Raw genomic sequence first — 14,364 nt, 5'->3', positions numbered from 1 at the left:
AAGAGCATGAATCACGAGGCCTGACAGTTACAATGCCTCACAATCAAATCATGTCACGAAGGACTTCAACTGAATAAATAAATGATGTTTTAGATTCAGGCACACATAACGAACAAGGAATTATTGTACCTGATACAAATGACGGAAATATCACTAAATTATCGTAACTGACCACAAGAATGGGAACAAGCAAGTCTGTCAGAGAACAGAAACTACACGCTGCTCATGCAAATCACGCTTCAGCAGACGATAAAATGGCGAGGGAACTGACAGCGAGAAGAAGAAGAAGGGAGGAGAGATAAAGAGAGGCGCAAATTATAGTTAGACGTTGCCAGATTGTAATAATACAGATTTCGCCGATTCATTCTCCCCCGAGTCCGGTTGGACGGACGAGCTGGATTCTAGTAGGCAAAGTTCAGTTATTCCTCGGCGAAAGATTCCGGTTGGAAGTTGAATATCGACAGCTCGAACACATCCATCTGTGCCTGGGAATACCTTGGCGACGTGTCCAATACTCCACTCTCCACGCCGGAAGTTCTTGTTGATCTCCAATACGACGTCGCCCACTTCCAGATTTGGACGCTTGATCTTCCACTTCTTTCTTGCAGCTAACGACTGCAAATACGTAGTTTTCCACATGCTCCAAAACAAATTTAGCACCCGCTGCAGGTAGCGATAGTGCTCTCGAGGCGAAGCATCGTCGAAGGATCCAGCAGGCGGATATGACGTCGGCGGCCGATTTAGGAAATCGTTCGGAGTGAGCGGGCGAAAATCCTCCGGATCCGAGCTAGCGTAGGTCAACGGCCGGGGGTTTTGAAGTCCAGCTACTTCATACAGCAATGTGCGGAACAAGTCTTCTGTTGGGTAACGAAATTTTTCCCCTTCTTGCTCTAAGGCGTTGTACAGGGCTCGTTTGGTGGATCGGACCAGCGATTCGTGCGTGCCACCAAAATGTGGGGTCCGGGCTGGCTGGAAGGTCCATTTGATGTTGACTTCTTTTAGGAATTTTGGAATAGCTTCATCTGCATACATTTTCTCCACTGCTTCTCGTAACACTCGCTCAGCACCGACAAAGTTGGTTCCATTGTCGGAATGTATGACTTCCGGCTTTCGATACAAAGAAATGAACTTTCTCAATGCTAGAAGAAAATCTGACGTCGAAGAGATGGGACGAGCTCCAGAAAAACTGCTCGGGTGACCATACACGTAAATAGCACGCCCCATCGTTTGGCCGTGCGATTCCGAATGAGACCGACTTCAAATGGGCCGAACAAATCGACGGCGGTCCGTGTAAAGGGAAGAGAACCGGAGTCCAATCGCGAATCGGGGAGATCTCCCATCAACTGCTCGCCAGGTTGCGCTCGGTTTCTTCGACAAATAACGCAATTCCGTCGGATCCGTTTTATTGCTTCTCGCCCGCTCGTTATCCAAAAATGCTGGCGAATATAAGATAGTAGGAAGTCCGTACCAACATGCTTAAGATGTTCATGAAAGGCGATGATGATTTTCTCGGTGAATGGATGACTCCCGGGAAGCAGAGGTGGATGTAACTGGTCGTATGGTAGTTTTGCGCGTCCAGCCCGTCCTCCAAGCCGTAGCACGCCATCTGGACCGAGCACAGGAGCCAAGGCCAACAGACTCGAAGTAGAATGGAGCGGTTTGCCCTTCTTGAGACGATGCAACTCCTTTTCGTACACCTTCGACTGACACGCCTTGACCAGCTCCTGATATTTCTCGTCCAGCTTGGATAGGGCTGGAATGTCGCCGGGTCCTATTTGAATCTCCTTCCAATGACCAGTATCCTTCTTTACGGCGGCAGAATATGAACGGCTCGAGCGCATTTCTTCAGTTACGGCCATCCATGGGAGATCCACTGGCCAGCTATCTTCCGATTGCATTAAGAATTCCGGTCCGTCCAACCACATGGACGGAATTGGCTGTTCATCAATCGATGAGCGGGTGGCGAGATCGGCTGGGTTTAATACTTCTGGAATAAAACGCCACTCTTCTGGCTCCGTGATGGTCTGAATTTCTCCGACGCGATTGCTCACGAAGACTTGGTAGTAAGCTGCGGTCGCCCGGATCCAATTCCGGACCGTACTGCTATCCGTCCAGAGAAAACGCCGTTGAATCATTGGCTTGAGGATGGAATGAACCGTTCGGAGAAGACGAGCAGCTAGTAACGCAGCATTCAATTCCAGCTTGGGCACTGAAATAGTTTTCTTCGGGGCGATCTTATTCGCTGCCTTGACTTGACGTACCAGTATCCTGCCATCTGAGTAGACAACGCGAAGGTAGATAACGGCAGCATAGGCTTCTTCTGAAGCGTCTCCAAAGGCGTGAATATCAACCGTGGAGATCTGGGCTCGATCGGGAAACAGACATCGTGGCATTTTCATCGTGTTGAGCTGCTCTAAAGAGAGAAACCATTTTCTCCACCAAATTTCGTCGTCACCAGTAATTAAATCCGTCCATCCGAGCCCTTTGAGACCCAAAATTCTCAAACGGATCTTAGCCTTGACGATAAAGGGCGATGCTGTACCCAACGGATCGAAGACGCTGGCCACTTTGCTGACCAAATCAACTCTTGAAAAGGAAGAATCGAGCATTTTGTCCACCTTGAATCCCAGCAGATCAGCCTTTGGATCCCAGACGATTCCGAGCACCTTTTCTGTGTTCTCACCCGTGAGCGGATGAGCAGAGATTGAATCAGGTTCCGGCTCCGTTCTTGACACTGCTCGCAGGAAGTCAATGGAATTTGAAAACCAGCTTTGGAGGTTAAGGTCCGAGTTGGCCAATGCATCCTTGACGGTAACGGCTTCTTCAACTGCTTCCTTTACTGATGGAGCGGAACCCAAATAGTCGTCGACGTACATTCTTTCCTTGACGGCTTGAATCACACTTTCTGGCACTCCGGCGTCTTCTAAAATGCGACGGACGGTGTAGATAGCTACAAACGGTGAACAGTTGACTCCGAATGGGAGTCGATCCATTCGACAAACAATTAGCTCGGCAGCGTCCTTCTCCTGCCATAAAAAGCAGAAGTAGTTACGATCTTCACTAGAAAGACGAAAACGGCTGAACATGGCCTCAATATCTGAGGCCCAGGCAATCTCTCCTTCACGGAAACGGATGATGACCGCAGCCAATGATGGCTGCAAGGCGGGACCACTGATGATGGCGTCGTTCAGACATTTTCCTTTGAAGGCGGCGGCGGCGTCGTAAACTACTCGTAGTTTCGTCCCTTTATATACTCCATGATGTGCTAGAAAGTATAGAGCGCTGGCCGGATCTGGAACACGGGATGCATAACCTTGATCTAGGTATTTCTGAACGGCCGCTCGATAGTCCCTCTCGAACTCCGGTTGACGTCTGAAACGGTTCAGCAAGCTCCGGAATCTATTCTCCGCCATCGGACGATTGCTGTCCAAGTTGGGATCTCCTTCACGCCAGATGATTGGTACCTCGTAACCAACCTCCAATCGTTTCGTCTTCTCCTGGACGATCTCGAGAGCTCGTTTATTCTCAGGTGAGACACACCCAATCTGATGTTCGGTTCCATAGTCTTCAGTATCACAAAACCGACGCATTTCCGTGGCGAGATTGGCTAACGAGGCGCTTCCGGATATCTTGCAGCTCCGAACGGATGTAACGTTTACTCGACCTTCAATAACGCCTCGAACGATCCACCCGAACGCCGTCTTGGAGGCAATAGGTTCTTTCTCCAATCCGACTCTTGATTCAATGACCGCTACTAGATGGGCATGATCTAATCCAACTAAAATGTCAACTCCTCCTCCTGTCTCTCCGAGCGGGAGACTCGCCAGGTGAGGCCATTGGACCTTTTCTTTATTCCAGTCTGTCACCGGTGTTGGACTAGCCACCTTCTTCATAGTGGATCCTTCCAGAGACAGGATATCTCCATCAGCAGCTTGAACTCGAAACTGGATCCTACTCGAACGATGACGAGTGATTACTCCACCGGCTCCGTCCACGGTTAGAAACTGAGGTGGCCCACGAAGCTTCAGCACCTTGGCGAATGCACTACGCATTAAAGTCGTGTCGCTTCCTTCGTCGATAAAAATGTTGGCTAAAACCCAACTGCCATCTTCAGCCATTACTGGTAGTCGCAGCATACCCATGGCTACGCGTTGGGGGGCACCAGTCCTCGCTGTCGTAGGTCTTGCTTTCTCTTCACTCTCCTTTTCCGACGGCGAACCTTCCTTGGTGGAACTATGCAGCAACTGATGATGATAAAAACCGCAACCGGCATGCTTGCATATCTTCCGTCTGTCGCACTCACGAACTGAATGCTTGGTTGAAAAGCAGTAGAAGCAAAGACGTCGACGCATGCAAAATGTAAGACGTTCCCCGACGGAAAGCGATTTAAAATCTTCACAATCAACCAATCGATGCTCCTTCTCACATTTGAAACAGAACGGTTTACCGTTAAAACGACTAGACTCCTTTTTCTGCCCGTCAAATGACTTGGTCGAACTTTGATTTGTCCGGGCTTGACGTTTCTGATTGGATAGCTTGCTCGAGTTTGGATTGACCTGGTCTGCTGCTATGCTGAACGCGTTTTGATACGCGGAGGCGCGAGAACACAGCCACATACCGAAATCATTCAGGCTCCGATCTTCAATCCGTCCTCGTCTCCCTTCATTCCAGGCCAATCGATCGTGCAACTGAAGCTTCAGGCAAATTTTCTCGATCAGATCCGTTGTGCCGGTCTCCCCGATCCTGCTGAGGTCAAATAGATGAGTGCGGATCCTCTCCGCAAATCGCTTGAATGATCCCGGGTCCTGCTTTGGTTCGAGTTTCCCGATGGCTTGATGATGGGCTGCTCTCATGACGTCACGTCTTCCGAAAGTCTGCTTCAGACGCACAAGAGCTTCAATGTACGCTGGTTCACCACCTCCTAGACCGTAGACTAAATCCAAACAGTCCCCGCGTAAGTATCTCTTCAAAAGCGCCAACTTCTCACCAGCTGACTTAGGAGTGTCATGTACTAGTGCTCTGAATAGATCAATCCAAGAGAACCATTCGAGTGCCTTTCCTTCGAAAGACTCTAGCTCGGCCGACACTGATGAACGCGTGCTATGAGTGGCAACGACGGGTGGAAGCAGGCCCGCACTGTATAGGTCGATCCAGGTGTCAGGATTCTCTTGATTGTTGTTGATGTTCAGTCGGCGTTGCTGCTCCGATCCATCTTCGGCTGGAGTAATAGGGTGTTGACTAACTGACGTAAACCGGTCCTCTTCGGGCAGCTGATTCCTTCTTGGATTCTCTATTCCCAGAGACCTGAGAGCATTTTGAGCCTCATCCGCTTCCTCCCAAGCCCTATCCATTCGTTCACGAGCTTGTTCTGCTCTCATCAATGCGTTGGCAACCTCTTCCTGACGAGCACGTTCTCTTCCCTGTGCTTCCACTGGGTCGATTACAGGCGCTGGGATTACAGGCGCTGGGATTACAGGCGCTGGGATTACAGGCGCTGGGTTCGGGATGATGTTTTGTCCGATGACCGACTCGGCGTCTCCATCTCGACTGTTCAAATAGACTTGCGCAGCAATGGCCAGATCACTCGAACGCGTGATATAGCCTAAATGATTAGAATCTTGTCTTTCGGCCTCCGCGTCGTTGTCTTCGATCGATAATATCTCGGAATGCAACCGTGTACTCTCCAGCAGCAACTCTTCAACGTGGCGTAGACATCCGCGCAAGGCTCTTCTTGAACCCCTTACACTGATCAAAGACTCGATCTGTCTGTTGGTCATCGTGATCTGGCGACGCAACGTCGATCTTCTTGACTTTAAGGCTGCTAGTCTTAAGATGGCCTCGTCGATAGCTTCTTCCTCCAGGACTTGCGAGCCACCATCCATGTTGGGGCCGAAATAAGGTGCACCGACGTGCTACGAGATGATAAGAAGCGAGCTGGGATAACGGCCGTAAGACTCAACAGGCTGAACCAGTGAACATAAAGATGAAATAAATTTTGTATGGAGCTGTAGAGAATTCAACTCCGGTTCGAAGGACCAAATGTTCTCACTATACGAGAACCTGAAATGAATGGCTGCATCAGCTGTTGTAAGCAGCTGACTGGAACGACTAGAAAGTCAGTAATGGACTTGTGTATATTTTGGTTCCTAATAATTAAATAGTTTAGTAAAGCGAAAGGGAAATAAATTATGAGGCGTAATAATACCTGAGAATAACAGGATACTCATGTACAGTATCCTCAAAAAAAATCCGAATGCGATTTTTTTTGTGGAAACCATCTAGCGGTTGGTGAAGTAAGTAAACATTGCAGAAGTTAAGAATTGTGCGGAATTTGCTGTCAAAACTCAAAAATGGAATGACGAATGGCGTCTGCTTCTATGATTAAGTTAAAAGTGGTTGCCTGTGCCTGTGCTCTGCCCCGGCTCCAAGTTAACGTGCCCCTGCCTAAACTTCACTTCCGCGGCTCTACGTTGAATGTGACTGTGTTGAATGTTACGTGATGAAGACAACAAATATTGCTTTGACTGTGATGCCAAAGGTTTCTTTTTAAATAACAACTTAAGTGATTTTTCTGTTGCTAAAAATTGTATTTATATCTAGGACCAAGATGGGCTTCATGGAATCTTGGAATTTTCTTATGTATCCGTTGTGCAGGATTTCATCGGAACTTGGGGGTGCACATATCTAGAGGTGTGATAATTAAAACTTGTAAAATGCCAAAGTTTCAAAGCTAAAGGTTTCGTTTGTTTAAACTCATAGTTAAATCAGTCAATTTAGACTCGTGGACCCCAGAACAAGTAGTTGTAAGTATTAACATTTTTTAAATTTTGTATCATTAGTGTAAGCATTAAATTGTATCTCAATTTGACACTATAGTAACACAAGTTTGATCTTTTTAGGCATTTCCTCATCGATGAGTCATTTATTTCTCAAACTACATTACAGTCCCTGCAGCAAATGGAAAAAAGCCGAGCAAGGGCAGTGTATGAAGCCAACCTTCCTGATACTTTTCGAATGCCACAGACAGATTCAACCCTGGAGGGTTTCATAAGAGCAAAATATGAAGCTAAAAAACACATAGCCAAGTAATGCAATTGATTAACTGTTGATTTTATTCTAGTTTTCATTGGAACATCCATATTTTTTTTAGAGAATGGGTTTGTCCACCGACAGTGAAGGTGTCATGGGATGCCGAGATTGAAATGGAAATGAAAGGAAAAAAGGAAGCCAAACGCAAGACCAATGAAAGTCCTGCCACCACCCTCGAGTTTCCTCCTAGCCAACCGTCGTCACGCACTCCTCGGACTGCTGAATCGACGTCGACAATCAGTTCAACTTCCTCATCAGCGGTAAAAGAAGTTAATCTACCGGCTCCGATCGAAGTGCCATCCCTACCTGCACCTACCAAAACTAGCTCGGCCGCTCAAGACCTATTAGGATTAGGTAGATTTTACTTCTACTATGCATAATACGATTGACCACAGTAACGTAAAGTTAATTTTTTACAGATACGGCAATCAACAGCTCAACAGGGAATGATTTATTTGGTGGATTATTAACCAGCTGCCACTAATAATGGTAGTACTAACAATGTAATGGGAGGAGCCTCGAAAAATGCCGACGAAGACAGTTTTTTCAACCAGAAAACACCCAGTACAACGGAGAAACGCATATTGGACCAGAATTCATTATTACCCTGTATAACCAGGGCGGTGCAACCACTTCTGTTGCTGTTCCACCTATGCAAAATATATTTGCTTCTTAAGGTAGTGGAAAACATTGAAATATTTCGACGTTCCCATTCAAAACAAAAAACTCTTTTCATTTTCAGGAGTTTATTCGACTCCTCAACCGTCATACATACCCAATCCTTCAATGAATCAATCGGCATTTGGATCGTCTCCGTCAATGAATCAAACAAACTGCATGATGGCTCTACGCTGTCGCGGTGCTACTGCACCTAGTCCCAGTCTACTGAACAGTGCCCCAGCCTACGTCATTCAGCCTCATCCCTTAAACAATCTGCCCCTTCCTACAACAATATTTCTTTTTATTGTAATATTTTTTGTGTAATGTTTGCTTTATTATTAATAAGAAGACTGTAAATCATTTTTGGCTCTTGTCTGTTGTTGCTCTCTCTTAATGGAATCTCCGAATTCTACCAAAACACACAGTTCAATTCATTTGTTTGCATTGTATTCTTCCACTATATTGCTTAAATCAAGCCATAAATATCCTACAGTGGCAGACAATACATAATATTCATTTTCCACGAAAGATAACCAGGACGATTCAATTTCGCCCCACAATTCATTGAAATTACCTATCCCCGGATTGGTCATGTTGAATTCTTTGATGAAATTCCGCCAAATGGATGTCATTGGCATGATTTCCGTACTTTGCGTTGGCCACAATATGCTTGACATGTCCTGGGATGCAATCCATGTTTTCACTCTTTTGGATGAATGAATGGGACTCCTGAAATGGACGATGGTTCTCCCGACAGCAGCAACGTTTTGCAAAACACCCAAATACTGGTTGATGCTGCGAGGTTCTTCAACGTGGTGGATCTCTCGTGGGCAATCGTATGACACGCACCCGGTAACCAGCACCGATCTTTGACGGGAATAGCGCATTGGAATTGAAATTAAATCTCCTGCTGCATTCAATCTGAAATTTAAAAAATATTATAAAATCAAATCAATAACCGAATCACACAAATCAAATTTACAAATACCCAAATCTATGGTCATCGATGAAAATACAATTTTTCCAGAAAGAAAAAGATGATGATGCAAACTGCACGGCGAACAACTGTTGTTGTGACATGTTCAAGAATGGTGATGGGACTCACGACGAGTTTCACCTTTTTATAGTCTACCGTGTTCTCACACCCTTTTTCTACCGTCACAAAGGGTATGGGGGTTGAAAATAGAAAAGAAAATAATATGCGTTTACAAGTCAGAAATGGTATAGTTTCTAAGTATATTTTTGCACCGGACGTGGCCAAGGCCACTCAATCAAAATAATGTTATAAGAATTAACTAACGAAGGTCATACATATAGCTAGGCCATAGTTTACTCACCCATACCCCGTAAAATAACCTGACTTTACCTATCCCAATATTGCTCGCATCAAGGTCGTATAGAAATGGAGCAAGGGGGGTGGGGGGGTCGTTCAGTCGTTAGAAAAATATCGGCTAAAGTTAGTATTTAACAGGTATTTCATTCGTCACCATGTTTCGTGCTGATCGTGGCCGAAAACATTTAAACGATCAGGAACGCGCAAGTATTATTGCGTTTACGGAATGTGGTAGAACCGTTTCTTTTATAAGTGAGCGTATGGGAATATCGTGTAGTACCGTATCTTTATGGCAAACACGTTATCGCGAAACAGGGGAAATAATTAGGCAAAGGGGTTCCGGTAGACCCAGAAAATTGACACCTGCAGATGAAGAAAATATCGTTCAGGCGGTCGCTGCAAAACCTATCACAACAGCGCAAGAAATCGCAGGCAAGTTTAATGTTATATGATCGCATGAAATATAATTAACATTGTTTAAATGTCGTAGATGTCGTCGGTGTTGTTGTGTCACCAAACACGATCATAAGTGTTCTTAAAAAAAGGAATATTCATCCCAGGCGTGCTGCGCGTAAATTATTTTTAACGCCACAGCACGCAAATTTGCGCTTAGAGTTTGCGTTCCATTTTGCGAACGCACCCGAAGCGTATTGGGAAAATGCAATTTTCACGGACGAAAAAACCTTTGGGTAATGTTAAGATACATTTATTTATAATACATAATCTGAATCTAATAGCAAATTCATGTTAGATCGGACGAGTGTGGACGAGTGTTTGTTTACCGGCTTGATGGGACCCGTTTCGACAAAAACCACGTCCAGATAAAAGACCGGAGTGGAAGAAAATCTGTTCCCGTCTGGGCATGGTTTTCCGCAAGGGGGGCCGGCGATTTCGTCCGCATTCACGGAAAATTCAACTCTGAAAAATATATGGAAATCCTGGGAGACACCTTACTTCCTTCAGTTCATCTTAGATTTCCAGAAGGGATGCGCATTCCGTTTGTCCACGATAAGTCTCCCATTCATGGAGCCAATATCATCAAGCATTGGTTTGAAGATCATCCAGAATTAGATGTTCTTCCCTGGCCGGCTAAGGGGGCAGATCTCAACCCGATCGAGAACGTTTGGGGTGACATCGTTAAAGACTGCGAGTTTTTTCGACCCCGTACTGACGACGAAGTTTTTGAGAGGGCAAATTCTATTTGGGAGGGTTACAGAAACAATGCAAACTATTGGCGAAAACTTGCTCTTTCCATGATCAACCGTCTTCGTCTTGTTGTTGAAAATGAAGGGCATTGGACAAAGTATTGAAATACAAAAAGTCATGAAACGAAAATTTTGTTTTAAATATCTTTTTATTTCAGAAACAAACAGTACAAAATACTATGTATAGAAATATGATATTATATTGCAAATCTGACAGTAGGGAGACTGGTGTAGGGCTTGGGCAGAATGACGTAGAGCGGCAACAGAATCCGCTTCCGAATGACCAGTGGAGACAGTGCGGATGTCCCTCCGACGGAAGAACTTCTGACGGCTCCGTTGATCTGACTGGCCTGCGGCAATGCAGTTGGGATCATCCGCATATTATCTGATGCCTTCCGGCGGAGGCAATTTGCTAGTGGAAGGTTTCGCCGGCTCTTCAATCGGTTTGATTGGTTTGGGTGGTGGCTGTTGTTTCACTTCCGGCAGAGAAGGTTTGAATTGTTTCTGAGCCAGTTACGGCGATTGTTTCACTTCCGGCTGGATAGCTAAAGGTTTCTTCGTTTTGGGAGGAATCACTGGCGATTGGGGCGTGGTCGACTTCTCCGATTCCGGTTTAATCTGGAACTGTAAATGAAGACCGGCTGTGATGGATGGGACCTGGGCTTGATTGTCATCCGCACTCGACCGGCGGCTGCGGCTCTGCGTCGGAGTTGTGGCCGTCGAATTCGGTCGCGACTCGAACGAAGAGCGGATGTTTGAAATTTGTTGGTCCACATGCCTCCGCCGGAAGGATCGGAAGGCAGAGAACGGCCCAATCCGGTAGAATGTGACTCGGCGTTCTTCTGGAAGAGATTGTGGTCGTTTTCCGTCTTGATTGTCATCTGCGATGGAGCCTGGACCGGTCGCCAAGACGATCCAGGGCCGGAAGAGAAATCCACAGTGTTGCTGCGACGGGCCCGCTCCTTCCAGCTGGGAATAGGAGCCATGGCCGCCTTGATATATTGCTCCGCCTTTTGCAATTCCTTTTGAATCGCTGGATTTAATAGAGGCGGAATTGTCTGAGCCTCCGCCGGTTCGACGGAAGGAACTGAACTGGACTTGTCGCTGGATTCCGACTCGACTAGCGCCACTGGCGGATCGGCTGCTTTCTTTAGAGGGGCTTCCGGCAGATTGGTAACCAGAGGAGAAGGAGGAGACACGATGGGTGCGGATTTAAAGTTGAAAGCGGATGCAGGTGGAGTCAATTTGGGCGACGTTTTAGCCCGGATAAGTTGAGGCGGATTCTTCTGGACGGCTTCCACCAGCGGATTGGCCTTTTCAGGCTTAATGGCTCCATCCAGCGGATGAGTTTTCTTGTTGGCCCCTGGCGATTAAGGAGCCAACGATGGCGACGAAGGATCGCCAATGTTTCGCCCCGACATTTGGCGACTCAGCTAGGCTTTAATTGCCGCCTTGTGGATGGCGATCTGCAACGTTTCGGCCGGCGTGAACAAGACGGCCGAAGGATCCCAAATCAAAACTCGTCTGTCGCTCCTCCAACGGCATCGACGATGCGGATGGTTGACGCATGACGACAGGTGACGGTGGATCAGGTGAGAGCGGAGTCTGCGGTGCGGATGACAAATCGATGGAGCCGATCCGGTCGGCCGACGAGCTGCGGCTGCTGCTGTTCCAGTTGAATTTCCTCAGCGAACTCGACTTAATATCCGGCGTGTTGAACGGAGATGATCCAGCGGCGCCGACGCTGTCACTCCGCATAAATAAAACGGATAGGCCGACGGGTCCGACGTTTTCAATTTGAATGAGGCCGGCGGCGATCCGCATCATCCAACAGCGTAGAGCCATCATGCAGTTTGTTTGATTCATTGACGGAGACGATCCAAATGCCGATTGATTCATTGAAGGATTGGGTATGTATGACGGTTGAGGAGTCCAATAAACTCCTGTAAATGAAAACATTTTTTTGTTTTTAACGGGAACGTCCAAATATTTAAATGTTTTCCACTACCTTGAGAAGCAAACATATTTTGCATGGGTGGAACAGCAGTAGAAGTGGTTGCACCGCCCTGGTTATACAGGGTAATAATGAATTCTTGTCCAATATGCGTTTCTCCGTTGTACTGGGTGTTTTCTGGTTGAAAAAACTGTCTTCGTCGGCATTTTTCGAGGCTCCTCCCATTACATTGTTAGTACTACCATTATTAGTGGCAGCTGGTTAATAATCCACCAAATAAATCATTCCCTGTTGAGCTGTTGATTGCCGTATCTGTAAAAAATTAACTTTACGTTACTGTGGTCAATCGTATTATGCATAGTAGAAGTAAAATCTACCTAATCCTAATAGGTCTTGAGCGGCCGAGCTAGTTTTGGTAGGTGCAGGTAGGGATGGCACTTCGATCGGAGCCGGTAGATTAACTTCTTTTACCGCTGATGAGGAAGTTGAACTGATTGTCGACGTCGATTCAGCAGTCCGAGGAGTGCGTGACGACGGTTGGCTAGGAGGAAACTCGAGGGTGGTGGCAGGACTTTCATTGGTCTTGCGTTTGGCTTCCTTTTTTCCTTTCATTTCCATTTCAATCTCGGCATCCCATGACACCTTCACTGTCGGTGGACAAACCCATTCTCTAAAAAAAATATGGATGTTCCAATGAAAACTAGAATAAAATCAACAGTTAATCAATTGCATTACTTGGCTATGTGTTTTTTAGCTTCATATTTTGCTCTTATGAAACCCTCCAGGGTTGAATCTGTCTGTGGCATTCGAAAAGTATCAGGAAGGTTGGCTTCATACACTGCCCTTGCTCGGCTTTTTTCCATTTGCTGCAGGGACTGTAATGTAGTTTGAGAAATAAATGACTCATCGATGAGGAAATGCCTAAAAAGATCAAACTTGTGTTACTATAGTGTCAAATTGAGATACAATTTAATGCTTACACTAATGATACAAAATTTAAAAAATGTTAATACTTACAACTACTTGTTCTGGGGTCCACGAGTCTAAATTGACTGATTTAACTATGAGTTTAAACAAACGAAACCTTTAGCTTTGAAACTTTGGCATTTTACAAGTTTTAATTATCACACCTCTAGATATGTGCACCCCCAAGTTCCGATGAATTCCTGCACAACGGATACATAAGAAAATTCCAAGATTCCATGAATCCCATCTTGGTCCTACATATAAATACAACTTTTAGCAACAAACAAAACACTTAAATTGTTATTTAAAAAGAAACCTTTGGCATCACAGTCGACGAAATATTTGTTGTCTCCATCACGTAACATTTAACATAGTCACATTCAACGTAGAACCGCGGAAGTGAAGTGTAGGCAGAGCACGTTAACTTGGAGCCGGGGCAGAGCACAGGCACAGGCAACCTTTTTTAACTGAATCATAGAAGCAGACGCCATTCGTCATTCCATTTTTGACAAACAAATTCCGCATAATTCTTAACTTCTGCAATGTTTACTTACTTCACCAACCGCTAGATGGTTTCCACAAAAAAAATCGCATTCGGATTTTTTTTGAGGATACTGTACAAGAATAGAGGGTGATAATCACTCGTACAATATGACAACCCACCTGGTATGAGGGAAAACATTAAATTAGAAAGAGGTGTAGGTTATGACAAGAAGGGAAAGTTACCAATGACTTGAAGTAAAGAGCATGAATCACGAGGCCTGACAGTTACAATGCCTCACAATCAAATCATGTCACGAAGGACTTCAACTGAATAAATAAATGATGTTTTAGATTCAGGCACACATAACGAACAAGGAATTATTGTACCTGATACAAATGACGGAAATATCACTAAATTATCGTAACTGACCACAAGAATGGGAACAAGCAAGTCTGTCAGAGAACAGAAACTACACGCTGCTCATGCAAATCACGCTTCAGCAGACGATAAAATGGCGAGGGAACTGACAGCGAGAAGAAGAAGAAGGGAGGAGAGATAAAGAGAGGCGCAAATTATAGTTAGACGTTGCCAGATTGTAATAATACAGATTTCGCCGATTCATTCTCCCCCGAGTCCGGTTGGACGGACGAGCTGGATTCTAGTAGGCAAAGTT

The 14,364-nt window shown here is 45.7% G+C and overlaps 3 protein-coding genes across 4 annotated transcripts; 1 reads left to right on the top strand and 2 right to left on the bottom strand.

Annotated features, from left to right (window-relative positions):
* Positions 1–321: 321 nt before the first annotated feature.
* Positions 322–5,882, bottom strand: LOC124348684. Its single transcript, XM_046798959.1, has 2 exons — positions 1,473–5,882; positions 322–1,107 (listed from the first exon to the last, which is right to left on the bottom strand). Exons 1-2 carry the CDS (start codon positions 5,880–5,882, stop codon positions 322–324), a joined length of 5,196 nt encoding a protein of 1,731 aa, XP_046654915.1.
* Positions 5,883–6,226: 344 nt separating this feature from the next.
* LOC124351126 (stromal membrane-associated protein 1-like) lies at positions 6,227–8,276 on the top strand. Of its 2 annotated transcripts, none has more exons than XR_006921391.1 (8): positions 6,227–6,293; positions 6,387–6,538; positions 6,601–6,690; positions 6,760–6,803; positions 6,900–7,085; positions 7,151–7,443; positions 7,509–7,766; positions 7,832–8,276. XR_006921391.1 is itself a non-coding variant. In XM_046801887.1 (8 exons), exons 2-7 carry the CDS (start codon positions 6,490–6,492, stop codon positions 7,571–7,573), a joined length of 681 nt encoding a protein of 226 aa, XP_046657843.1. In that variant the 5' UTR covers positions 6,227–6,293; positions 6,387–6,489; the 3' UTR covers positions 7,574–7,766; positions 7,832–8,276. The 2 variants fall into 2 exon arrangements, 1 of the variants encoding a protein (XP_046657843.1); XM_046801887.1 differs by having other exon boundaries at positions 6,946–7,085.
* A 4,118-nt stretch (positions 8,277–12,394) lies between these two features.
* LOC124351019 (stromal membrane-associated protein 1-like) lies at positions 12,395–13,669 on the bottom strand. The gene is made up of 6 exons (XM_046801770.1): positions 13,524–13,669; positions 13,372–13,461; positions 13,259–13,302; positions 12,977–13,116; positions 12,619–12,911; positions 12,395–12,553 (listed from the first exon to the last, which is right to left on the bottom strand). The coding sequence occupies exons 1-6, from the start codon at positions 13,570–13,572 to the stop codon at positions 12,489–12,491; spliced, it is 681 nt and encodes a 226-aa protein (XP_046657726.1). The 5' UTR covers positions 13,573–13,669; the 3' UTR covers positions 12,395–12,488.
* Positions 13,670–14,364: the final 695 nt, after the last annotated feature.

The sequence above is a fragment of the Daphnia pulicaria genome, chromosome 7 (assembly GCF_021234035.1).
Source record: "Daphnia pulicaria isolate SC F1-1A chromosome 7, SC_F0-13Bv2, whole genome shotgun sequence".
Taxonomy (NCBI): Eukaryota; Metazoa; Arthropoda; class Branchiopoda; order Diplostraca; family Daphniidae; genus Daphnia; species Daphnia pulicaria.
This window is presented reverse-complemented; position numbering and strand designations above follow the sequence as displayed.